The sequence below is a fragment of the Vidua macroura genome, chromosome 6 (assembly GCF_024509145.1).
Source record: "Vidua macroura isolate BioBank_ID:100142 chromosome 6, ASM2450914v1, whole genome shotgun sequence".
In the NCBI taxonomy this organism is placed as follows: domain Eukaryota; kingdom Metazoa; phylum Chordata; class Aves; order Passeriformes; family Viduidae; genus Vidua; species Vidua macroura.
This window is the reverse complement of record NC_071576.1, coordinates 59,533,577-59,561,045: the sequence shown is the minus strand read 5'-3', so window position 1 is coordinate 59,561,045 and position 27,469 is coordinate 59,533,577. Positions and strand designations below refer to the sequence as shown.

The following is a 27,469-nucleotide window of genomic DNA, read 5'->3' as shown; positions in this document are numbered from 1 at the left end:
AAGCCTGACAGGCCAACATTATGTCAGTTGTTTTTTTCCTATGTCACCAATGAGAGAACATCCATTCTCCTTTCAGATATATCTGGTTCCCAAACCTGTCCCTGTAGCTGCAGAAATCAAGAGTTCAGGTTGGCACAGAGCATTTGGCAGTGTGAGAGACACAAAATTCCAGCATGTTATTGCAAGGTGTGCTTATACCAGCATTAAGGATCCCAATGGAGGCAGGACCCACTGCACAGTGCTGTAGGCTACATGGAAAAGTCATGCAAAATTTGCCTCAAAATTTGCAGCTGGGGGTTGAGACAAAACCTGAGAGAGAAACAACAAACTTACAGAAGCAGAATTTAGTCTAGGAGGCCTAAGTGTATTGTTTAGAATTAGTGAATTTAGGAATAGTAGTGAGCAATCAGTGGCACTAGATATGAACATGGATAGAACCAACAAAAGAAACCAGCACAGGCATCCTGTGTTGACTTAGCTTTTATACAGGCTAACTGGAACTTCAAAGAGCAGAAAACTTTGGGGCTATTCCCAAGTCACAAAAGCAGCTTAAATACAAATTAACCACCAGGAACATTGACCATACTCAGATTAAGGTTAGATGGCACAAATCATTCCTGGTTGTTTTTGCATAGATTGGGCTTAGTCCCTATAAGGTGAGAGAAGCAGGATTGTGCAGTTAACCCGTAACCAAGGAAAGGTTTCCTCTGGAGGATGCTCTTCAGCCTTTCCTGAATTCTGCATCAGTGTTCTAGGATAGCTTTTACATTTCTTTAGGAATCTTTATTTTTGTTTTAATTCTATAACCCAGTAATGTCCAGTCTCCTGTCCCATGTCACACAAACTTCCTGTGCCACACCATCAGGACGTTGTTACTTATTTACAACACACCAAGTAAAACTCCCTCTATTATTGTAAAAGTCTGTCTCTGTGGCAATTTCCCTGAACTCTGTGGATCCCAGTGACTACCTGGGATAAAGCAAAGGAACAGAGTCATTTCATTCCAGGTGCAAGACAAGGGACCAGGGCATGGCATTGCAGGGCGTAGGGTGGGTTGTTTGAGGTGGTGTAGGAGGAGGAGTCTCTTCCTTTTGTACCTCCTGCACTGCTAGGTAGGAAGAGGCCCAAAAGTGTGACATCCAGATGTGTCACCAGGACCAGGGCCAGAAGCTCATCCATTCCCAGCATCAGGTTGTGCTTCCCATGAGATACAATCTGCATAAACCAATAAAGCTCTGCAAAGCAAAGCAAACTTTGCTTTGTACTCCATCCCCGGTGCTGCCTTGCTAAGTCAACTCCACAACTGGCAAACGTCTTCTTGCAAGATCTCAGACCTTTCCCTCCCACTTTTTTTTGTAATCCAACCTTATTACCGAAACCAGGACAACAGGGAAAACTGTGCTGGTGAGCAGCCTGAAGCAGAACTAAATGGGAAAGAGCCAGAGGAGTATTCTCTCCAGCTACCAGAGCTCAGCTGCTTTCTGCCTTAGTCATCCTCAGCACAAGTACTCATCTGTGGTCTTCCAGTTTCCCATATGCCCATTCCACAGCACGATTAATGTCTAAACAAAACACCCTTTGTGCTGCCTCCAGTGACATGCTGACTTCCCTTAAATCCATTTGCAGGGTCACCATCTCTTCTGGCACCAAATCCCCACCTTCACTTTCAAGCTTCTCACACCATGACACTCTCCCACTTCCCTTCTCTGGTTTGCCTTGACTTCTTTCACTCTGACCCTGCCTTTTCTTCACTGATTCTCCTCAGAGTGCTTTCACACCTGTAATTACTCGCCCAACCAAAATTCACTTTCCTCTTTTCCTCACCAAAACAAGGGGTTTGTGGGGGTTCACAATCACCTAGGATGCAGTAGCTTACAGTGCTGAGCAAATGATTGATGGCTACATGGTAATGAAGGAGGAAGACAACACAAAGGATGGGAAGGGGGAAATGGGAAATAAATAGTGAGATAGAGAATTGGGACTAAGCAATAACCACTCATCACGAACAGAACCAGGGAGGAGGTGAACTTACGGAGTAGGAGGAGGCAGCAGATGATGAGAGAGTAGATACTTATCAGAACCAGATACTTAAATTCAACCAAAATGAATCTCTTTTCATATGAATAAATTTGAGGTTACTTATAGGGTCAAAACCATTGTCAGCAACCCTGCGCCAGCTTTTTCCTGGTGATACTATGACTGTTTAAAACAGTTTTTCAACACTCCCCATAGAAAAGGGAATGCATCCTTTTTTTTATTCTGAAGAAATGGCCTATTGGGGTGAAAGAAATAAAGGACAGTGAGCTGACAGTTTAGGATCTAATTCTCATGACTACCTCTCTTCTGTTTTTCCTGTACATATTCCTACATACATTTAGGACTGGGGCACACTGGTGTGAAGTTTTTCGTAGAAGAGCATTCATCATGGCTCTTGCAACACTCAAACACTACCCCAGGCACCTTTTCCCTGCCTCACTCACTTGATGAGAGAGAAAATCCACTGGTTTATTTTAAGATCATGGCTCAGGAAAGTGTTCTCACCACATTTTTAATGTATAACTGAGAAGGATGTTAGCACTGTATGTTTTTTAATCTCTAAGTTAATACAGCACGAAATTGTATTAAAAGACCATTATGTTGGAAGGCACGGTGAGGTTAGGAAATGTTGGATTGAAGTTGCCTGCACATCCTGACTGCTGAACTGCATCATGTCACAGGCTTTAGCTACACAACTGCACACCCACCCTCTGAACATTTTACACAACATTTCTTTGTCTTTTCGCTGTTCACTGTGCTGTTTCCTGAACACTACTCAGAACCTGTACTGAACACAGAATTGTACATTTCACAGAGGTTTTTTCTTTCATGGCATCACCTTGAGACCTTACAACAGCCATGAGTGTGATTTGGCAGTGAGCACTTGAGGAGGAGGGGTGGTGTCACCCCCAGGTGACAGACGTGGGACTGAGACAGGAGGGTTAAAGGTGTGCACTGCTGGTAGGAGACAAAGCAGAGAAGGCTGGCACTAGGATTTTCAAAGTCAGGAGAACACCACAGACCTCAATGACCCAAAGAAGGTCTCTAAAGGCTTTAGGTATACCTTTGAGCATTCAGCATTCCTGAAAATCATTTTCCACATGGAGAAAAAGCAGAACATACAATACATCAATTACCATAGCATAAATCTCTGCTGCGTCCACGTCTAGTATAAAGTCTGAGGCTTATCATCCTCTGTGGGAAATGAGAACAGGCATGTGAAGTGACACTCATTTTTGCCAGTGCATTTTGCAAATACTTATTATGCAGAGTGGATTGGTGAGATGATGTCCTCAGCTCAAGCCAAATTTCACAAGGAAATGTATTTAGTGGTCACAGACCCTTAACTCCAAGCTCTGCTCCACTGCAGCCAGATTTCTCCTGCTGCTATGTTTGTCCTGTTCTCACCTCCCAGAAACCTTCTTTGCTGTACTTCATCCCCGTGTTTCCCTGTAGGCTCCTTATCCCAAATGCTCCCTCTTCCAACTGCTTCCCACTTTTTGACCCCACATTCTCCTCTGCCTGTTCCAGCCCACTGGTGCCCACTGTGTTTCAGCTCCCACTGCTCTGCTGTCTGCTCTTTCTGGCCTCTTTGCTCAGGCAGCCCTCAAATACTTGGTCTGCAGCTCACAGGCCCAGTTTTAAGCCCTGTGAATTTCTCAATGGGCTTCTTCTGCAGTCCAGCACAACTTCTGCTCAGTGGCTTAGTCCTTCTACATCCACATTTAAGAAAAAAAGTTTCCCTCATTCCAGTTTCCACTCCTAAATCTGGTGCCACAGAAGCTCTTGGAAAGATAAGAAGTCTGGGGGATTTATGAGGTGTAGAGTATTTCAAGATAAACTCAATGAAATCTGATCATAAGCAGTGGTTCCAGATCAACCTCTTCTGGCCTCAGCCTTAACCTGTCCACCCTGTAATTAAATCCTGAATATGCCCCTTTTACTGAAGTTAAAAAAAAATAAAAATTAAATGTTTAGATGATAACTGCTGCTATGAAAAGGAGTGTACCACAAAAAAGTACCCCAATGAATCAGTGAGTATTAAAAGCTTTAGGATAAGCATGAGGCTCAGCCTGCAGATTTGCTGATCCTTTTGGGTGAACCTTTCAGTAGTTTAGTGATGGACTTGGCTGATGGTTGGATTCAATGATCTCAGAGGCCTTTTCCAACCTAAATAATTTTACTATTTTATGATTATGTCACTAACACGACATTTTGCAAATGCAATAAGAAAAACCTGGCTTATCAATGAAATTCACCACGACTAGATCAATATGCAGCATCCCAGCCCTCCACTCAAATTATTTTTTCACCCTTGCTCTGAATATGGTAAGTTACAGAGCATAGTCCTGTGGCTGACTAACAAAAAGGCAAGGAGAAAGCAGATGTGCTTCAAGAAAACCCTGTGATCCTCCTAGGCTCACAGCTGTCTCAGCTCCCATCCTGCTTGGTCCTCTCTGCACAAGCACGGCATGATGGCAGGACTGATCCTTGCACTGGGCAGCGGTTGCTCCTCGGAAATACCCAAAAGCAGGCTCCATTCCCTGCCTTCCCTGCTTTCCCCTGGACCACTAGATGGCAGTTCCCCATCTCCAAACGGGGCTCTGGGTACCTGTTGGCTGCTGCCCAGCAGCTGCAGAGCCAGCAGAGCTGAGGCACATCTGCCTCTGCTGCCCTGGCTCCTGGGGGGGCTGTCAGCGAGTGGGCCAGCGTCCCAGCTGAAGGGCAAACAGCTCTGCACCCGGGCGTGACAACGGAGGGAATTTCCACAGGCGCCCCCAGGCTGCTGAACACCTCACCCAGCCCTGCTGGACACGAGAGGTGCTCCCTGCCACGCCTTACTCACCCAGAATTTTACGAGGAAGAAAGCGTTCTGAGGCCCCTTCCCAAAGAGCTCCTTCAGGCCGCCCTTCTTCTCGGGAAATTTGTCATAAATCTGACGAATGTCCACCGACTCGAGCAAGGGGTCGCTGTAAGAATGGTTGGCGTGTCCGATGTGCACGAAGAGGTGTTTGTTGTACTGCAAGGGAGAAACAGGAAAATCAGCGCTGTGGGAGAAGGACAGAGGGTTGGTGCAGCAGGGGGCTGTGCTCTGATGGATTAAATGACTCGCACGTCACTCCTGGGACTGGGATTTTCTGCAGTATGGTTTCCACGAACAACTTCACTGATTGTGTCACAGACCCTTGTGAACAAGGGTCAACATCAAAAAAAAAAACCCCTGTGTCCCCACTGCAAACCCCAAAGCACGGGCCTCTGCAAGGGGGTAATTTACACTGCAAGACCCAGTGGCAGCACGGTGATAAAGAGCCCTTCGCTGAGCATAAAAAGATGAATGTGCTCAGGAGGAAAGCCTATTTTTGCTCCTTTAAGCAGTGTGTTTTAATGTTCTCTGTCCTCAGAGCCTGAATTTCTGCTCGTGACGCAGAGCCCACTCGTGCACGCTGCCTGCTTGTCTACTAAAAAGCCCCAAACCTCTCTCTGCAGCACATCTCAACCAAAAGAGATGGGGGGCATTTCCTTTTAACTGCAGGATGACAATAGTTACTCTGCACTGCTGTTCCTATAGACACTGTCCTCCTGTATTTCGACCCATGTAATATTAAAGAGCCCAACTTTTCCCCCTTCCCTCGGGAGCCAGCTCTGTAGATGACCATCCCTGCCAAAACATATTCAGCTTCCATTTCCTATTTCTTAACTTCATCCCATCACACCTCATTATAATCACAGCAATCACTTTGGCAGTGCCTCTCCTGCCTGGGGGAAATCCTTGGCCCAGTGAAGTCCACTACAAAGCAGTCCAACATGATCTTTTAGGGGCTGCCATTCCTCCAAGAGAACCTTTCAGCACCCAAAACAAAACTGGAAGGATGAACACGAAAAGACCCTCCACCAGTCAATCAGCACCTCCCAGGGTCACGAGAGCAGAGTGAAGGAGCTCCAGAGTGGCAGGATTAAACACTGGGGGTTTTCACCACGCAGATCACAAAACATTTTGCTAACTCAGTTAAGGGAAAGCTGATATGCAGTCAATGAACACTAGAGAACCCTGTCACATTGAACAGATGCTGTACATAAGGGGCAATTCCCAAAAGCTAGGCACAAATAAAATATTTAAAACCCCAAAGCAAACCTCATTTAAGCTATTTTGTTTACAATGTACCTGCTGAATGAACAAATTGAAGTGACAAATCTAAATGAATTGGGCAACCACTCAGAGCCTTCCTTCGGTGTGAGCAGAGTCTTCCCTAGCAGATGTCCAAAACTCTAGGGAAAAGGAAATGGACTGGCTGGATTTCTGCACTTAGGAAATGAAATTGAAATCTATTAAATAATCATCTAGCACACTGAAATCTGAATTTAGAACCAGAGAACACTTATCTGTGTGTATGGGGCCAAAAATGAGATACAGCCTGTGTTTTTTTGCAGGGTTGTATTTCTTTCTAAATTTTGTGGAAGGAAAAAGGAAAACATAACATCTCATTAAGGCATTTCCACGAGCAAAAAAATTGGGGGATTGTTTCCTCTCAGTCTTCTCTGCTGGAGTTGTTCCAGGTTGTATAAATAACCACATTTTTAAGGAAACAGAACCGAGGGCTCAGATTCTCCTGTAAATTGTGCTCCTCCCCAAAAGGGTGTCTCTCTCCCAGCTCAAAGATTGCTTGGGAGGGAAGGGGGAAGGGAGAGCTGTATTTTACAGTTTGGCCACTGCAAACTCCCAAGACAATTCACACACTGTACCTCATTCTGCAAGCCAGGCAAATATACAAATTGCTCGGGATCCAAACTTCAGTAAAAGCAAACACATTTATAGGGGCATGGAGCATGAAGTCTTAATACTCTTTAAATATAAAAGCAGAGTTGGAGGCAGCTGCAAAGCTGCCACAGTTGTCTGCAGAGCTCGCCAAAGCACCAGATGCTGCTGCAGCAAAATTTCTGAGCGGGTACAGTAGGACAGATGGTATGACATCACCTGACAACATTCTTAGGACAGAAATGTTTATTTTGATATTGCAATGTGTGATTATTTTCTCCTTATGTTGCTGCAATTCCTATGCTAAGTACAATCATTACTAAGCTAATTAGACATGGCATATTTCTGTGAACTAACAAACGATAATGCAATACTGGAGCAGGGCAAATGGATACTGAAATGATCCCTATCGTTTTTAGACAAACACGCTCCACGACAGCAACTGATGCACAGATAAAGGCAAAGGAGCAAAGTTTTCTGCCTATATTTTTGAGCCCATTAGTGTCTGAAAAGCTTAAAAACATGCTCATTATATTAAGAATTCACTGTTGATTTAGACTGAGTATTCCAGAGTCATTGAAGTACATTAGTTGCTGAGGAATTTACTCACGCTGAAGCATTTAAAGGATTTGCATCTGGCATAGGGGCAATAATGTGCTTTAGATGCCATAAACCATCAGAAGTCAAATCCTGTATTTTCTAAGTACACAAGTACACAAAAATAGGAAGAACATTTTCAGCTCTGTCTCCTGTGTCTGCATTACACGACATGCCCTGGAGATGGCCGCCTCTCAAAGCTCCTTCCCTTAGAAAAATTCTAACTATCCAAAGAATGCAGTAAAGCCATGAAATATGACTGTTGTCAAATAATACCACGAGAAAAATTATAATCCACTTAGGAATTTAAAAGAACCAAGACAAATTGCCAATGGTAGGGGATGCAAGCATTTAAGCTGGTGCAGAACAAAGACAAACCACCTACATCTGCTTTATCAGCCAGCACATATATTTGTAAAAACCCCTCACTGGTTTTGCCCTTATATTCTGACACAAGCATACAGATCAGCATGTAGTGGGGGTGAATGGCTCCCCATCCACAGGGTGATGCAGATGCTAACCAAGGTGGAAGGCAGGTGGCCTGAGAGGGGGCAGCTGTTTTCTGTGGGAATGACCTTGCTCATGGGCACAGCACCCCGAGTGCAAGGGTGCTGCACTCTCCTGCTGCACCCAGGGGCACAGCTGTGGTTCAGCCCTCCCAAATCCCACTGGCACAGCTGAGCAGTGACCATGCTTCTGGGGGAACAGGAGCCAGGTGGGGTGGGCTGCCTGGAACCCAGGCGCTGGTGTATCAGCAGTCTGTGTGCAGCTCTAACCCAAACCCTGCCCAGCCTCAGCTCTGCTGCCTCGCCGTATCTCATAAATCTGAAACTCTTTAATTTCCTGCTGATGTAAGAAAATCACTTGGTCTGCCAACAAGTTTTCTTATTTCTACCAAAACACCAGTAACTGAATATTTAATTCCTGCTGCTGTTGTCCTCCACTGAAGCAGATTGGGAGTTATAAACATGACATTTTAATGCTATAACTGGAATCTGTACCAAGTCCTGTTGTGCAGGTTTTTAACACATTCCTGTGAAATATTAACTGAACTTTCTGTGATGTATGTTACCATACAGCCACATGGGCAACCTGGTCTTTCATGGACCTCCCTGCATTCTGACTCCTGCCTGGATCTGCTCAGGGATTGAATCAGAAATGTGAAGTAAAAGGGGGTTTTGGGTGACTTTATGATTGCAGAAGGGGAGAGGTAGGTGATGAGGGAAGGCAGTTCCCTGACACCTTAATGTCCAGCACTTCCCAGCTACTGCCACAGCAGTCCCAGCGTGAAACTGGGACTCACTGGTTGGGCAAAGTGCTTACACAACGTTTCCCTCAGCTTTTCTGCAACAGTGAAGATGCATCTTTCAGTTCTGGCCTGTCTGATTTAAGACCCTGCAGTCCCTGTTCTAGAGGTGCTGAGCGCTCAGATGGGAAAATTATGCCTGACTATAGGAAGCTCTCAATAATGTTAAGCATTCTGCAAAATCAAGCTCATGACAAATCAAAAGGGACCCTCAAAATCAGTGGCCCATTCATTCTTTTGCACCTGAACTTCTTGGTTTGTCAATTGTGAGTAATAACGCTCCTCCATCCAAAAAAAAACTGCACTAGCACATCTGTGAAATGCAAATTGAGGGAATTATTAATTCCATTTGGAAGGGAGGTTAGACAGTGCACAGCGAGCAGGGCACGGGGCCACGCATTTCAACAGCAGAAGAAAACAAACTACTGAATAGTTGCTTATCAAAGAAGGGCCATCTACATCTCCACTGAATGTGGCAGAGGAAAAAAATGAACACGTGAGCATGTCATTATCTGCTCTCTGCAGAGCAGAGCAGGGGATATTTCCCAACTTCTGAGAGCCTGGCTCTGCAGCCGGGCCAGGCGGTTTTGGGGTGGGCGTAGGGGTGGGGGAAGCTGTCGGACGAGTTGGGGAGATGCAGGGCAGAGGCACAGCCAGCTGCAAAGCCCTTGGGGCCAGCCAGGACAGGTGCTTGGAGAAGGCAGAGTGGGGAATTCACAGACAAAGCCCACCACAGCCACAGCCCACCCCACTCTAGTGCCAACTCAACCCATGTGTCCCCTGCGCTTCCAATTTTGCTTTGGAAGGAAATTTCCCTGGCAGTGGGTTTGAGGAAAGGAAGAGAGGGCCATGAAGGCAGCAGTGAGAGCACAGCCAAGTCCCAGCAGGCTTTCCAGCCGTGGGCTGACTTTGGGGGATAAATGGTGCTGGGCTCCCAACACACCTGACCACGTTCTGGCCCTCTCTGGAAAGTCCATGTCCTGCTACAGCTGGGCTGGGCAAGCTGGCCTGGCATTTCCATCATGTCTCCATGGGGTGCCCCAGCAATCCTGCTGCATGGGAAGTCTGCTGCAATGCCACAGGTTCACAACTGGAGCCTGTGTCAATACTGGACCCCTTTAAAGTGCTTTCTTGGGACTTTTAACTGTGGACACTCGAAAATGAACATTTCACAGAGATGAACATTTGCATCCCAGGGCCAACAAGCAGCTCTCCAGCACAGAGTAATAAATGAGCCTTGTGTTTAGCAAAACTTTTTCTGATTCCAGATCAAAATGACCTCAAATCCTCAGTCTGCAGCTCTGAGACATTCATCCTAATGTGAGTTTGCTTTCTTGTCCTTTCACATCACAAAGACACCAAACCAAGGACTTCCTTGTGAGTGAAATGCTGGACTGCTTTTTATACTGTTTACAGGGAGTACAGAAAGGATAAACAATCCTTGCAACAATGGATATTGTTCAAGGATGGAGGGCTTCTTTTGAAAAGATCTCATTTATTTTTCATCACTTAGGTGGTTTGATTAACTTTGGTGAATTTTACTGCATTTGGCTAATGATGGCAGGCTGTTTTTATGGCCCTTGAGCAATTGCTTTCCCTTTCTGGTTCTCAGGCACAATTCTCCCCGGGCTCACAAAGTCTTTTTACAACAACAATAAAACCTGAATTAAAACATAAAGAATGTTTTAGTTCTTCACCACTTTTTAAAATACATTTTGAAATTTGGACCTAACACAATCTGACAGTTTGGATGGGTGGACTAATACTGAAAATGTCCATCAGCCATATTCTTTATAGCCCTATGCAGATATTTTAAATGTAAAGCTGTCTGAAGTGCTCACAATTGAAATAAATGTGACAGTAAGAGCAAGACACCTCAAAAAGGAAGAGAAGAAAGGGCTTTTTTTTGATAGGTTTTTTTTTTCTCTGATTGAAAATCAAGCTTGAGTGTATGTGTATATACATATATATAAATTATTTTGAATTATTCTCATTTCAGTTATAGTCTTTGAATTTTATATCTACTTGTGTAGCAGTCAGTTGCTTAGATATTTTCTAACCTGCTTGCATGCTCAGTTTATATTTGTTAGGGAACATAGGATTGCTTGGTTTAAGCATTTGTCCTGAACTTTCACAGAACCACTACAGCCCCCATTAAGGAAAACCTGTCTTGGAAGCAACAGATGGGCACAAAAACTGCTCCATCTGCTGAGAACAGAGTTATGCAGGGCAGGAAAAAAATCAAAGGTAACTGAAATGCTGCTGCTTGGACCTGCAAAGGAAACTTCTATGCACCATTTAGGAATTGTACTTAAGCACAAAATGCCACGAAAAGAAAATACAGCTTGACATTTGTAAACTGATTTTCATGTAAAAGGAGGAGCAGCATTAGTGTTCCAATATTTTGCAACTGTGCCATCTTGTGTTCCCCAGACTATCTTCTGCCATGCAGAGTTACAGTGAGAGTTGTTGCTTATTGTTTCCTTTCTATATTTTTCTCTTTTGTAAATGGAACAATTTTGTGTCTAAACAAGGAAAAAGATCAACAGCTGTCCACAAGTGAGAGGACTCTGTGGAGCTGATTTCTTACCCTTCAGAATGAAACTGCCTGTCATTGATGTGGGGTTTTTTTTGTTTGTTTTTTGTTTGTTTGTGGGGGTTTTTTTGGGTTTGGTTTTTTTTTGGGGTTTTTTTTTTGTTTGTTTGGTTTTTTTTTTTGGTTTTTTTTTTTCTTAACTTTTAAACACCACTTTGCCATTGGAAGAGCCACACATAGAAATGCTGAAGGTACCCATGCACAGCTCCACTGCTGGCCGTGGGAGTCACCATGGCTGACAAACCTAAATTTCTAATCTCTGGACAGCAATAGGGACTGCAAGGGGTCTGCCAGGATCAAGTTCTGTCCCCAGATTCCATGCCAAATACACAGTTTTCAATAAACTTCCAGGTTACATTTTAAGGTGGAATTGGTCTATTGCCTCTACTACTGTGAGTCTTTCTGGCCTGATTTTGTGTTGGGAGAGAGAGGAGGAAGGGTCATATTTCTTTAATTAAATGTTGGAAGCACATTTGATGAAGATCCTAATTTATGTAATTTGATGAAGATACTAATTTTATGTAATATGTGAAAAGTCAGCAATGTAATGAATCTATAACTCTCCTTTTTCAGAAGACAGAGGAGAACTCCTACATGTCTCCTGTAGCAGCACATAAATACATTCATTTCTGAGGTCAGCAGAGGCACAAAGGAGATGCTGCAATCACAGCACGTGCCTACATGACTTCATGTGCACATTGTGGAAACACACTCACGTCACCTGCCTGGCTGATTTCATGTCAAAAGTAATAAAACCCCATTTTTCCTCTGCTGTGCAAACTGTACCTGCAATAAAACAGCCACACAAAGAAAGGTGTGCAAAGCTGCAGGCAGAATTCACATTTTCTGCAATGGCACTACAGGAGACTGGGGGTTTGCTCTCACCTCCAAAGAGAACTCTTGGTGCTTGTTGGAGAGAGGTCTGAGCACTGGAGACAGGGCAGGCTGGCAGGAGGCACAGAGCTGCCCCTGCACATCAGTGCCTCTGCCCAGTGCCTCTCCAGCAAGCATCCTTCTCCCTTTGCCCTGGGAACCGGCCACACTGCCTTGGGGGCTTTTTTCCAATGCCTTTTCAATGCCAAATAATCAAATTTACTTAATTCAATGTAAGCAACACTTCTCCTTCTCCTGACTCCCCTTTCCCAGGCAGTGACGCTCACTCAGTGCCACAGGGCTCATCCTTGGGGTCCCCGTGGCACCTGTCTGGATGCTGCAGGCTGTCCCCACGCAGAGCACTGCCCCACTTGGATGCAAGAATGAACTAAATGGGGAGCTGACTTTTCCTAGAGTCTCGTTTTTGCAGTGTTACAGCACACAAATAACTGCTTTTTCCAAAACAAGTCTGGGTAGTTTGATGTTTTTGCTTGTCCTGTAAGCCCTCCTGCACAGGTGGGTTTCTCAGCAGTCTTCTTGCAAGCTGGGACAAGACCCAGTGGGCCTCTGCACCCTGAGGAATTTCACATAATAAACCCAAAGAAGGGTTTTACAGCACTTGTGGGGCCATCCTGGGTAACCATGCTTCCATTCACACCTCCACTCTCTCTCTGCAGCTGCTCAGCCCGTTTGCTCCCTTTTATATAAAAACACACAGATACAGAGGCACTACATCATATTAGCCCAGGGGTTTTGTATATAGATTTATGTTATAAAAACCCCTGGAAAAGGGATAATTAGGTGGCAAAACAGCCAATGAGACTGCACAGAAGTAAGATTTCATTCACACAGAGAGCAAGGCTGAGAGTCACGTGGCCACATCCTGTTCTCCCAGTAACCTGGAGCACACACACACATCCTGGTATGGGGCAGGCTGGGGATGGCAGAGCCCATAAATCAGCAGGACATGTTGCATGGGTCAGCAAGGGCTGGGAAATCTTGGATAAGGGTGACTGAGTGTCCAACCATGATATTGAGGGGGAAACCTGGATGTTGTACCCCAGCAGCAGAAATCCAAACTGCTGCCTAGAGGGACTCAGGACTGGGGGTGGAGGAGACATTCCAGAGTGGTCTGGAGGTGAAACCCACCAGAGCCAGGACTGCCATGAGAGGGATTCCAGGGAAAGCAGGAATGCCTGACAGGTACCATACCTGCTGCCAAACATTTCCTGTGCCTCAAAGCTCATTCAGCCTGGCAAAGTTGACATTTAGCAAACCAGCACGCTGCCACGTGTTTGGTGTATGAACAGCTGAGATATGGTGTATTTTCACAGGGATGTGTTTCTGCCAGGAGCATTCCTCTGTTGTAAGGTTTCTGGGCTATGGCTCCAATCCCCACTGTGCAGGGTAAACACTCCTTGGATAACACCCCTGGCCAGAGCCCGTAAATGCTATGGTTTCCAGTGCTGGATTATAAAGAGAAAATGATAGCTTCTCTCTTCTCCAGGCTACTGTATTTTGCCAGGAATCTGAACAAGAATGGCCTGTCCATATCACCCATTCAGGACAATATTTGCTTTTCAGAAATTATCTCAAAAAAATTTCTCAGGTTTGAGCTGAAAGAAGTTCTTTCAATTTATTTGTGATGCAGTAGAATCAGTGCTAGGCTACCTAGCTCTTGGTAAATATATGGTGATTAATGTCAAGGCTCAAGGCTTACTGGGGTCATGAAACATTACAGCCAACTTCAGAAACTACCCTTGCAGGTATAGTATGCAGACTAAAAATTAAAAGAAAATTAAAGACTTCATAAAAAAAGAAATCCAATACGCAATATGCACACTTTCTGGGCAAGTCCTTAATTTTGTTTTGGTTAGGAAACAGATTAGGCTTTAACTTAAGAGTTCAAGCACTGAATTCTTGCCAAGAACACAATGCAATTTGGTACACCTGCTAAACTAGGTCAGCAGGGAGACAGGCGCCAGAGCAAACCCTGCCTGCTTTCACAGAGGCCTCTCACTGCTGCAAATGGGGAAAAAGAGAGCAAGAAAGGAAAATACAGTCCTAGGGTGAAAGGAATACTGCACAGAGCAGCAGTGAACACAGAGACACCGGGTGTATTCCATCATACATGATGGAAGGCATGCCCAGAGGGTGGGGAGCAAAGGAGAGAAGCTGAAGATCAGGAGTAAAGGAGCAAAGCTGAGGATCAGTGGACACAAGGGCAATAAATACTTACTGATTCAGGATCCCTCTGCTGCTCAAGGAAAGCTGAAAACTCCACCAGCCTGAGCTTGGTCGTACCAATCGATCGGCCCTGCCACGCAGGGACGGAGGGAGCTGGAGCTGATGTGGGCTCAAAGCCTGAAATAGAGGAAACATCTTCATGAGGAAGCTGACACTTCCTCGGTTTATATTTTCTCAATTAAAAATAATTGGGAATTATGCATGTAGCCCTTGGATATTTATATTAATTTTAGCAAGTAATTAATTCAGGATGAGTTAAAATTGGAAAAACTCAGGAAAATATGTAGAAAAGGAGGTGGCAGCCCAGCAATCTAATAATGGTAGAAAGAAAAGATCTACTGCTTTGTTTCCTTGGGGCTGTAACTCACTGTATAATTTTTGTTTAAATTACATACTAGATTACAGAGATTTTAAAGAGACTTCACCTATACCTACAGCTGCACCCTTCCTTGGAAACTGGCATCAAGACTCACAGGAGACATTACTGCCTTGAGAGTCAAGAGAACTGACTCCATTTCTGGCTCTTAATGTGCCTCAGGTTACAGGTAAATCACCCCTCTTTTTGCCTGTTTCTGCTGCCACTCTCAGTTCCCCTCTCCTATTTAGAGTACAAGCTTTCCAAGGTAGGGACTGTCTCTTACTACGTATTTGCACATTGGGTCTTGACTTCTTTTGGAGCTTTTAGGCATCATTATGATACAGCTAATAAAAAATAATTACTGTAGAGAGCTGAATCATACCCTAAAAAGAAAAAAAAAAAAAAGGTTTTAAATTGATAATAAAGAGGGAATGACATGTTCTAGATAGAGAAGGGATGTTAACCACCCTCTCTAATTCACCTCAAGAGAAGGAATAAATGCTCTCTCTTGGTCCTCATTGTAGAAAATTGGATGAGAAGGAAAGAAAACTGTAAAGGAAGAGGAAAAGGCAGCAGCTCACAGGCAAAACTCATCTTGGGAGAGACACAGGCACAAGAAAGGCAGGGGAGAGGCACCAAAGGTACGAAAATAAAGATTATCCTGAACTAGGCTGAGAAGCAAGGAGAGGTCAGAGGCAATGTGTGTCCACATCCCATAATGGGAATGTGGTACCTGACCCCAACACTCAAATTTAGGCACTGAAGGTGTGAGGCTTTTGCAAAACAGGGAATTACAAATGTCACTGGCTAGACGTGAACAGGAATTCTGATGAAGCAAAAACTCATGCACAAGTTTTGTCTGATTTAGAAATACTAACATTCCTATTCTGAGAGAAAACACGGAAGGATAAAAGAAGGCGATAGAAAATACCTGTCTTAGAAAATAATGTTACAAATTAGGGATGTCAAGAAAAAGGCATTCTCATGAATGCAGAAAAATAGCTTTAGTTCAAAGCATTAAATAGCAGCAAGTTAGAAAATCATAAAGATTTGGGTAAGAGTCAAAAACTTGCCACGCAAACAGAGTCAGAAGCATTGGGGTCATTTGGCAAGCGAGACATAACGTGAGAAATCATCTGCAAAAAAATAATGAGCTTTCCTGAAATTAGGCATGGAAGGAACCTGGGAAAAGTAGCAGGGAAGTAGCCATGGGAAGGGCTTGATCAGTTAGAGCAATAGAATTCAGAATAAAATTAGGTACTTATCAAAGTGGTACCAGGCAAAGCAGGACCTCCAGGAGGGGATGAGTTATAAACAACCTGATACATAGAGAAGTTTTATACTTAAGGCTAAACATTTATTATTTTGTTTAGCATCAAAATGCTAAACATTTTGATTTTGGAAGGGCTTTTAGGCTCAGTTTGAAATAAATTAAGGTATATTCTTGTTACATAGCTATTTTAAAGGAAACATTCATCCTATTACTCATTTTTTACAGTAAATCCTACAATATGGAGTGCTGACTGGAAATCACACATCACAACTCCTTGCATATGCATTAGTGCTTCCTACCTAAAAAAAAACCCCAAACACAATGATTTTCCCTAAGATATAATCAGGTAATAATAGGACACTGGGATTGATGTTTCCTTTGGCTGGAGGACACATGAGATCCTGAGTAGTGGCTCTGCCCAGGGCAGAAGTTAATACATCACATTCAGTACAAAATTCAAGTATTTTTAAGGCAGAGGATAAATGGGAGGATTACCTGAAATGGGAGCTGTGACTGATGGCTGTATAGGATAGGCCTGCTGAACGAATGGCTTGACGCTGCAATAAAGAGGTACACAAAGATCACACACTGTGCCATCCACAGGAAATTCCATCGGAGTCACACAGTACAGGAGAATAGGTGGCTGGTGGCCTTTACCCACAAATATATCTCTTCCTTGCAGAGCATATTTAACAGACAGCACAGGGGGAACACAGAGGATGAGAATTACACCAGGGCTGGGCACTGCTGGGACTCCCAGAGGACACTGAACTATGGGGACACAAAGGAGGGTGCCCGTCCAGTATTCAGCCTCAGTTTTGAGGTTTGGAATCCCTTATAACTTTTTGAATGTGAGTTCACATCGCTATAAAGGCTCTTTCTTTCCCTAAAACTATCTTTACCTCCTTTTTGGAAAAAATTTGCAAGTTCTTGCTTCCCTGATCTCACAGAGTGCACAAGCCACCCTTCACACTGCATAGAGAAACATATTTGAATTTTCAGACTTACTCTTGCGAGGATCCAGGCTGCCCCGTTTGAATCATGCCTGGCCAAAACTGAAAGAGGAAAAACAAACAAACAGGCCCACAGTTGTTTTCTTTGTTGGAAGGACTTTGGGTATTTTTGAACAAGCATGATTCCTTTTGCAAACTCAAGTCAAAGCATTAATCCATTCATTGCATCTTAGTTTTCTACTGAACGCTGTAGAATTAGGGAATACAGGGATTTTTTTTAGGACTTGACTAATGACTTACCCCAGGTGCCCCAGGAAATGTAGGACGGGGAATTCCTGGCAGGCCCAGCTTGTTGTGAATAGCAGTAGCTGAGACTATCTGAGCTGATGACATTGCTGCCATGTGCTGGAGTGCTTTGTCCTTCGCTGTCTGATCCTTTAATATGACAATTACACGGAGTCTTAAAACATTTGGCACAACAAATGACGTTAAATAACTGCAGCTACAAGCACATAACTAAAAACTTTAAAAGCCACACAGAAAATGCAAAAAATAGCAAACCATGCAGGGGAAAAAAAAAATATAGCACGGAGCTAACACTCAAACTACCTCAAGGCAAAACCTCCTCTCAGATATGCATGGTAGACCTGAATTCTCACAGTCTGCTCTGCCAACATGCAGGAAGCTCTGGGAGAGCAAGCTACTGCCCACTTGTTTATCTGGGCAAATTCTGATTTTAAATCAGGCTGGGCTAAACAGGGTGTGCTCCTGAGGCTCAGCTCTGCCTGCAGGATAGGGAGCACTGAGATTTTAGCTCTATCATTTCCATCTAAGAGAAGTCTGCCTTTTGTATTGCACTGTAAAATGAGAACACAGAACTGTGGCTGACTTACAAACAGAGACACAGTTTTCTTCATGCTTAGAGACAATTTGGATTCAGCTTTATGACAAGCATTTTGAAAGTTAGGTCACAAACATGTAAATGACATCTTAAATTTTCAATTGTGGCATTTCACTGATTTACAGTGTTCCCACAGAAAGCTATCAGCCATAAAATTCCTGCTTTTTTCAAGCACACAGGAACGAGTTTAGGAAAAGGTGGGTTGTTATCAGTTACTTGTATTAGAGCAGCACTCGGAGTTCCAGCCACTGCCAGTCAGGTTTGGTCACAGGACAGAAAGGGAAGGCCTCTTAATGCAACAGAGTTAACCAGGGGGTGTCTTAGGTCAGGGAAAATGAGTAAACAACAGACTGTTACACGCTGGTAAAGCAGGGCTCCTCATCCAGAAGTACTGGATTAATAACCACCAATATTTAGGTGTGTCACTTAGAATGAAGGAACACAAGCAGTATTAGGCAAGGATGTTTTGGGTTTTTTTTTTTTCTGGTTTTCTTTTACAAGCAAAGTAGCAAGCATGCTGGCAAGAGGTGCATGCTCTTATGTATGACATATGACTTTGCACATATGCTCCCTCCAAAGCTTGTATGTAGTAGTACTATAGGTGAGCAGTTTCTTCCTTTGAATAGCTCCTTTAGAAACAGCACAGGCTGAAAGTACAGGAAAAGCTAGCCAAAAAATTCTGCCAAGCACAGCTAAGGTACATAATACTTGGTTTAGTCAAAATACTTACCATGCTTGTTACCTGGATACAACAACAAACAGTTTATTAAAATGCTTGTGTAGAATATAGCAGACTCTTAGCAAAATATGAACAAAATAGTAAGAGACAAAGGAAGAGCAGTTTGCTCAACATTAAATATCAGCTTTAAACAAATGCATTATTTTCACCCAGGGTCTGATTCATTAAAAGGGGAGGGGGGGGAGTAGGGGAGGGGGAAGATTAAAAAAGAGAAAAAAAACAAACAACAAAGCCCTGGGGAGAAACAGCCCCCAGCTCCCTATGTGAAAGCTGTGGATACTGAAAGAGAGGGATTGTTGCTGACTGCGTTTCCCTGAGCTGTGCAAGGAGCCCCTGTGGGACACAGGCTGGAGAGCAGCAGGTGGAGCAGGGCAGGATCTGCTCCAGCATCATCCCCTCTGCACCCTGCAGGGTGTGAGGCTGAAGGAGCTGTGAGCTGCTGTCCTGAGCAGCTCTAACACCCTGGGCTCACCTGTGCTCAGATCAGCTCAGTCCTTTCCCAAAACTTGCAGCTTTCCAGTATAACCACAACTAGTTCTCTGGTTAAGAGCTGGAGGTCAGCCCTGGCTCTCAGCCCTGCCTGCCCCAGGGTGGGAGCACAGGAGGTTTGTGCATGGCATGTTTTCCTGGCTGCCTTTGGATGTCTGCAGACCACCAGGCTAAAAAGATGTTTAGCTGGGTGCTAAGAAGTGGCAGAATCCTGAGGTTCATGCAGCTCCCCTCTACACTCTTGCACAGCAAAAAGGACCCTCCATCATGAAAAAATGAAAGTGAGATGTCCTGGAGCAATATGGAGATCTAGCCCTACCAGATTTCTCTGTTCTACCCTTTTTTTTTGTAAACGGAGCTGGCTTGGAAATGCCAAACCATGAGAGTCTCACACAGCCTGCTGAATCCTACCAAAAACCAACATTCAGGGGATCTGTGTCCTGTGTGTAAAATAAATGATACAGGAGACAAGTGCCTCTGGGTCCTAGTAACCTCCAAAACCGTGTGAGTGCTGTTTTTGTGACTACCTTGTTATTCTCCAGACGTGCTGGGGCACTACAGGCTCCTCTCCTGCACTGCCTCCTGCCTGCCACCAGCCATGCCTGTGCCACCACATCAAGATGCAGCCTCTGCCTGTGCCTCTGCCAAGGGGCCACACTCTTCTGGATCCACTATTAGATGGATCTAAACTAAAGGAGAATTTAAAAGTAAAAGCTTTGTCAGGGTTATTAAAGTCCATTCCTGGGAGTTGAGGTAGCTTATGTCTACGAAATTGTTCATCTTGCCTTGCTTTATCCCTCTAAAGTCTCTGGCTAATTCCCTGCTAGTGTTAGTGCAGCTCCAGAAGCTGTATTTATTTCTGCCTTGTGAGGCACTGAAACCAACTAAAGAGCATTACTTTCTGTAATGTTATTGCCATCCAAGGACTAGAATAGGAGCCTGGACACCCAGCAACAGTTACAGCAGGCAAATCCCAGCCTAACAGATGAACTAATAAAATTTTTTGAAGATTTATATTTCTTTCAAAATATTCTGGGGAGCTCTTAGTCACCATTACAGTGAATCTGATGATCCTGAATTTTAGGGAGACTGACAGGGATTTTTGGAGTGAGAAAATGTTTTTTCTTTTGTGACATGAAACAGTATGTGCCTTCCTTCTTACCAATTGCTGCTTTTCACCCTGGAATGATCTGTGTTTTGTGGGGCCATTCATCTCATCCTCTTTGACTGATTACATTTTCAGGAGGATGGAGAGAAAGGGAAAAACCTTTAGAATGACAGCTCAGAAAGGCAATCCTTGCAACAGGGCTACTTTTGAGGTGTTTCAACAACTCCCACAGAGTTTCCCACCAGTGACAAATCTGATCTGGTACATCAGGCCAGTACACTCCAATGGGAAGTTTCACCTTTTGTAGGCTTAGGAATCTTTGCACAGTGGAAAGATCAGCTTTTCTCAAAGCAACTTTACATTCAAACATGACAGAAATCAAATTCAAAGTCAAATACAGATACTCATGAGGTCCTGGCATTGGCAAAAAAAGCACCTTCAGCTCCAGGTACTCTTGGAGAGCTGCAAGGTGGTTGCCTGTGCTTGGATAATCAAGCAGACTTCGTGGTCTTCCAAAATAAATGGGATAGCCACATTTGAAAGCTGTTTATTTAGATTGCAATATCAGCTTGTCTGCCACTTAAAAACAAGTGTATGTTGGGGTTTTTCATGCTGTAATAGAGAGCACTCATAGCCAGGAAGGAATGAGGCTCTCTACCTATCACTGCGAGGCGGCCGCTTCTGCGATGAAACCTGGTAACTGATTAATAACACACAATGGTATTACATCACAGTTTAGGCAGCAAGAGAAGTAATCTATCCAATTAAAACGGCAGGGGTAATTTACACAGGCAGATTACAGTAATTACCCTGGTTGGAATTTGGCCAGGACAAATGGGTTAACACCCCTACTCTAAAACAGGAACGTTGTGGGATTTTTAATGACCGCAAATAGTTAAGATTTTGATTTCCTATCTTGTCCAAGACAGAAAGGGTTTGGTTTTGCTCTCACTTGTGCTGGTTTGTAAAGCTGGGATAATTTCTTTCAGCTCCATGTGGTTTACCCTGATGTAGTAAAATAAAAGTTTGGCCTGGCAAGCTACAGTCCCGTGCTGAGATTCAGCTTGGGGGGACAGCATCTCCTACTGGATCATTAAATCCTGCTGGAGCTTAAGGTATTCCTGGGATAGGTCCCATCTGGCCCTGACCTGCTTTGACCCTACTTAATTGATGAGCTCAGATGGGATTGCTGCTGCCCAGGAATGACACTGGAGTGAGCAACAGGCTGCACTCATACCCCTGCCTTGCCCTCCACTTATAAAAGTCTTCTGCACTGCGCTACATAATTAGTAATGAATGTTACCAGGGTGGATTTAGAGTACAGTCAGTGGAAAACTGGTCTAGCTCCACTAAATCCCTAAAATATCATCTCTGTAGGGGAGATCAAGATGTGTCTTGTGTTTTAGCTGACTGCTTCTGGCTGCAGTTGCACATGCTTTGTTTTTGGAAGATGTAAGCTCTAAGCAAGAACACTACAACTTTTAATGAATCAGGCCCTTGAGGTTTGCTTTTCACAATTCATTTTGGAATGCAAAATACATAGTTAAATTAGATAATAATAATTCTCTAGCATCATTCAATTATAAATCTTAATATCTATAAAAGCCCTGCATGAAACAAGAGTTTTACATGACAAGCACAAAAGGATTTGTGCTTGACTTTCTTTTAATCCAACATAAACAGAAGAATAATTCAATCAATCAGTTCAAACAAGTTCTTAAGCAAAAAAATAAAAACTGTTATCCTAGAATGATAAATGGGGCTTTGAATACCATGTTATCTATGACTTTGGGAGTAAAAAAAAAAATCTAAGACAGTATGAGGAAAAGTAAGCACAACAGAGCAGTATTAATTCAAGAATCCCTAAAACCTGTACCAATATTTAAAATGCAAAACTTTTCATGTAAGAGAAAAAAAAAAGACATAAGAAACAACAATTTGTTCACAAAATGGATGTTACAGTAACACTAGCATAAAATAGCTTCCTAATAAGCAATTTTGCAGATGCTATTTCTGCTCAGATCTCATATTGATTCAAATAACCTTTACAATAATTAGCTGTAGCTCAAAAAAGATAAACAAATCATGACAATATACAATTGTTCTGGACAAAAGATAGAGAGCACTTCAGTGTTTCTAGCCCTGATCTCCAATTTGCTTATTATTAGAGAAGACAGGAGTAAATACAAAAGCTGGCTATTTCAGCCAGGCAATAGCTAATGCCAAGAAGAGAATGCGCATTCAAAGCTGTCCCAACTTGCTGCCTAATGAGTAGCAATTAATCCATCTTATTGTATTTCAAAATGCTGAAGACTCCATTCACATCAAAGGGAATTTTTCAAGGCTTTTATCTTTGTTCATTTAAAAAAGTATAGAGCTATCTTTAGCATTTTATAATTGACAACAATATTTTCTTTTTATCCCTAAATGCGGAATGTAGAATAATAGATTTAAAAACATGTAATAGATGTGAACTGTAGGCATTTTAATGCGTAATTTTAATTTTTGTCTCTGTCTAATTAATCTTGCACTCTTAAGAAAATCTGGTATGAAAGCCTAAGATAGATATACATCCTGCTGTGAATATCTTTACTCTCTGTTTATGTACAGCTTCCAATCCATCGTTTGTCCTGAATGGATAGAGGTGACTTCAGCTCCCTGTCAGTGCAAAGGTGGGAAATGCTGTGACCTGACACTGTGGACTGGTGTATTTGATGCAGAAACACAACACTGGAGTGTAAAACCTATGATTTGCCTCCTCCAGCCTCTGCGTGACAGGAAATGCCATGAAGAGGAGTCGCCTTTCAGATCTGACTCCAAGGACAACTTTATCTCAGCCTCTCTTCCCGTTTTCATGAGATTAAATTTCTCTAACTTCAGGAAGATTCTAATGACCTCAGTATATTAAGATTAAAATCTCTAAAATAGGGGTATTTTCCTGCTGCAAAGAGAATTAAAATGTATGACATCCCTGGAAGGGCTGGGGGGACATTCTTTACTGGTGGTTTTGAAAGGCAGCAATAGCATTTATGGGTGAAACTTCACTTCCTTGTGGGCTAAGGATCCATCCATCCACAGTGACTGCAGGCACTTCTCATTGAAGAAAAAGGACTTTGCTGGACTAAGGCATGCAGGTGAGATTTCTGTCTCCTATGAAAGCTTCTGATGCTGTGTGTGCAGATAGCTCTGAGATCCTTCCGTCCTTGTAGATTTTTGCAGAAGATTAAACATAAGATTTGCCCAAGTCCTGTCCTCTCCAAGAGCAGGTTTCAGACCAAGGCAGGACAGTAAGATCTCTTGGTACAAAACAAACTTGGCAGCTACTTGGGGGAAAAGGGTTATTTGTATGAACACTGTCAAACTAAGAGGACAGGAGTGGGGGCCAATGGGGCAGATTGGATCAGACACATCTCAAAAGAAAGTTGACACCAGATGCATATGGGATATTTTTTTTAAAGTAGTAACTGCTTCCCTGGATGCCACCAATCATAGATTTTACAAGTGGCAGCTCACTGTTAAAAGGGTGAGTTAGCCTGGGTGGGAAGCATAGAATCATAGAATGGTTTGGGTTGGAAGGGACCTGAAAAATCATCTAGTTCCAAGCCCACTGCTGGTGGGACTTTTTTAAAAGGTCACCTCCTACTAGATGAGGTTGCTCCATCCAGCCTGGCCTTGAACACTGCCAGGGCTGAGGCACCCACAGCTTCTCTGGGCAACCTTTTCCAGAGCCTCACCACCCTCACAGTAATTTTTTTCTCCTAATATCTAATCTAAACCTAGTCTCTTTCAGTTTGAAGCCATTCCTCCTTGTCCTGTCAGTATGTGCTCGTGTAAAAAATCACAAGTGTAAAAAACTGTGCATTTAATCTTCTCCTTGGTCACCCCTTCAGCAGGGAATGCAGACAGCACCCAGTCCAAGACAGCAAGAGCCCGTCATCTTTCTGAGGGCTGTTCAGGCTGCTGCCAAAATTGGTCCTTGTTGAAACAACAAGCACTCAGAGGTGCTGGAATGTATCCATCTTGTCTTCCTTTTGCACCAGTGATGCCCTTCTCAGGCAGCTTTTGAAGTCCTCTGCAAACTGCTTCGGCAGGGGGAATTTGGACTAAATGATCTCCAGAGGTCCCTTTCAATGCTAACTAGTCCATGATTCTGGGTGATTCCGGGTGACAGTGAGCCATACAGATGGTTCAACACAGAAATAGTAATTAGAATGGGCAGTAACAAAACATCTGAAGAGGCAAAGTTCCATCTCAGGTTCAAAAGCAGCAGCTTCTACCACCTCCAGGGAGCAATTGCAGCAGGCAAGAGGAATGAGAGCTCTCTTCTTCTTAAGGCAGCTCCCTTCTGGCACCTTCTTACAGCAAAGTTTCACCTTTTCCATGTGGGGAGGAAGAGGCCTGTGGGAGGCTGCCCCTTCTCCAGGAGGGACCAGTGCAAGGGGGCAGGTGTCGTGCCAGGGCTCCTGGTGCTCTGAGACCAACGCTGGCAAGGTTGAGAAGAGGGAGGTGGGGAGGGCCTTCAGCCTTCCTGGGCACTCCTTAGGCTGGGGGCTGTGCAGGAGTAACTGGGGCAGTGTCAGGGCTCCTGACACATCCCACAGGCAGCATGGCCACTCAGGCAGCTCGGGACCCATGGGCCAGCGAGACTCACTGCGGGAAGGCTGGAGTAGCTTTTGTCAGCAAGGACAGGGGCCAGCAAAGCTCTGTCACCTGTGTGCACTCTGTCCCCACCGTGGTGTCACAGAGGGGTGAAGCGAATGCCCCTGCAGAGTGTCAGGGCCTGGAGCTGGGGGATCTTCCTGAGGCCATCAGTTCCGAGCAGCGAAATGGCAGCTGCTCCACTTTCCACTCTGCACTGGGGGAGCTGCAGCCCATGGGCAGGTGGGAAAGGGCAAGAAGGTATTGAAGCCTTACAAAATACTTTGTTGTCCAAACAGATCTTCCCTTCTTCAGGCGACTCCTTAAAATGAAAATTCCCTCCAGGTCTCTATTTACTGCAAATGTCATCTAGACTGGATGAAATATTCTTAAGGTTTGGCTATCTCTCTGTTCTTTGGAAAGCTTCAATAAAAGTACAGCAGGTGCAGGATTTAAAAATGGTTTTTATAATGCTTTGTAAGTGTCTTCACATTTTAAGATATTTTGGGCATTCAGAAAGGGAAACATTTTAGAATGGTAAATCCAATAATTGTGTTTGACTCCTAGACCTGTATTTGGTACCTACGTGGGCTTCCTGATTTTTGCAGCCCTGAGCTCTCACCAATCCTCTAAAACTCCAGGAGCTGCTGGTGCTGAGCACCTCTGAAAGTAAGGCCACCTACTTACATACTTAATTTTAGGCATCAAGGCTTGACAATTTGAGCTTAAAATGCTACATATCTCTGCATTATTGCACCCTGGGTTAAAAAGCAGTACGTTTAAGTTGTCTTAGTCGTTCTTTACGAACCCCAACTGCTCAGCCAGTGCAGCTAAAAAGCCAGCCACCAACAGCCAGACAAGCTTGCCAGCATGCTGCCCATGAAAAACCCAGTGCTTCTGTCAGGGAGGCCTGTTACAAAGCCAGGCTGTTATTCCTACACTGCAGTTCCAGGATGGGGGTGAGCATCCGCAGGGCTCACCGCTCAGGACCGGGAAAGCACTGCCCGGAACGTTTCGCTTTCCAGCTGGAACAAAAAACGTGATTTGTTCTCCTATCTGGTTGAAAAAAAAAAAAAAAAAAAAAAAAAAATCCACTCACATTAAAAGGAGGGAAAAAAAAAAAAAAAAGGAGGGAAGTAAAAGATTTACAAGTTCCTTCGCTTTTTATTAAAAAAAAAAAATCGACAGCAAAATCTGCAAAACTCCCTCTTCCACTTTTAAGTGGTGTGGGGAAAAAACCCAAGAAAATCTCAAGATCTCTCCTGGAAAACAAGCAATCCAAGAAACCCCTATTAAGCATTTCCAAGAGGTTCTTTTCAGCCTTAGAATATATTTTATGGAAGGCAGAGAAAACGGGGACATGTACAATTCATCATGTCAGATTAAGCAAACATACTTAATATTCCCTGAACAGGACTCTGACTGAGGCTTTCCAAAGATTAAATGTCAATAATTTACTTTAAAAAAAAATTAAATTTCAGGGAATCTTGTAAATAGTGCGTAACTTGAGGTGATACTAGTTTGTAGTCTAGAAACACCATAGAGCAATCTGGATAAGCTGTGCTCTCTGGCACAGAGAATAAATTATCTGGTTTAAGTATTCTTGATATCAGTCAGACAAAAAACATATGGGAATGGAAAACAATTACTTCAATTACTCCTCTGGAAAAAGCAAAAAAAAAAAAAAAAAAAAAAGATAAAAAGCATCTACACAACTATGCAAAACCCCTGTTTACTTAAATACACTGCTAGGACTCAACTGTTAAAAAGTAAAACAAAAAATGGACTAACGGGTTAAAAATGAGGTTTAGGTGCTGAGCTGTTACAAAGAGGAGTTCACTCGGCATTTGGACAGTGTTAAAACAATGTTTTTAATGCGGACGCTAGTGCAGAACCCGGGGATTAAACACAAAGAGACGCAGACAGCTCCCATATGCAGGAAAAGGAGGTTACAGGCACAGCAGCCCCAGCGCTCGCCCATCACCGCGGGGAGGAGGAAGGGACAGGCATAGCAACCACAAGCCCAAAAGCAGAAAAGCGCATACCTTCAGCTTGGAATGAAAATCACGAGATTTCCTTCTGGCAAGAACCTGAATGTGACTAGACACCTGCAGGGTAGGGGAAGGGAGGAAACAAAGGAAAAGCCTGTAACCATGGAGATGAAAAGCCCCCTACAACTGGGCAAGCCAAACGTACCTTAATGGCGGCTTGAATTTCTCGAACTTTCTTTCTTGCTAAGACCTGTATGTGACTAGACACCTACATTGTTCAGGTTTATAGGGGAAAAAAAAAAACAACAAACAAAAGAAAAACAAAAAGCAAATCAAATTTTAAATGTCTATTTCTTTTTCTTAAAAAAAAGGAAAAAAAAAAAAAAAAAAAAGAAACTTTTCTGAGGGGAGGAAGTTATTTGCATCTTCAGTAAGCTCTGCTGTTAAAGATACCACATTCCCAGCCAGATACCAAGCTCTTAGCACCAAGGCTTAACAATACAGGTCAAGTCACTGCAGTGACTTGATTAAGGAAATAAAAAAAAAAAGAGAAAGGAAAAAAAAGTGTAACCCACCAGGTTGCGCATCCAGCTACAAGAAAGAAGACACA

General features: G+C 43.6%; 1 protein-coding gene across 1 annotated transcript in view; it reads right to left on the bottom strand.

Moving 5' to 3' along the window:
• The window catches only part of TEAD1 (TEA domain transcription factor 1), a 39,994-nt gene extending 13,010 nt beyond the window's left edge, over positions 1-26,984 (bottom strand). Inside the window, exons 1-6 of the mRNA XM_053980803.1 lie at positions 26,914-26,984; positions 17,294-17,428; positions 17,049-17,095; positions 16,536-16,597; positions 14,402-14,526; positions 4,883-5,056 (exon numbers count right to left, since the gene is read on the bottom strand). Of these exons, the coding sequence (XP_053836778.1) occupies positions 4,883-5,056; positions 14,402-14,526; positions 16,536-16,597; positions 17,049-17,095; positions 17,294-17,395 (510 nt within the window). The 5' untranslated portion in view covers positions 17,396-17,428; positions 26,914-26,984. The remainder of the gene's footprint in view (positions 1-4,882; positions 5,057-14,401; positions 14,527-16,535; positions 16,598-17,048; positions 17,096-17,293; positions 17,429-26,913) is intronic.
• Positions 26,985-27,469: the final 485 nt, after the last annotated feature.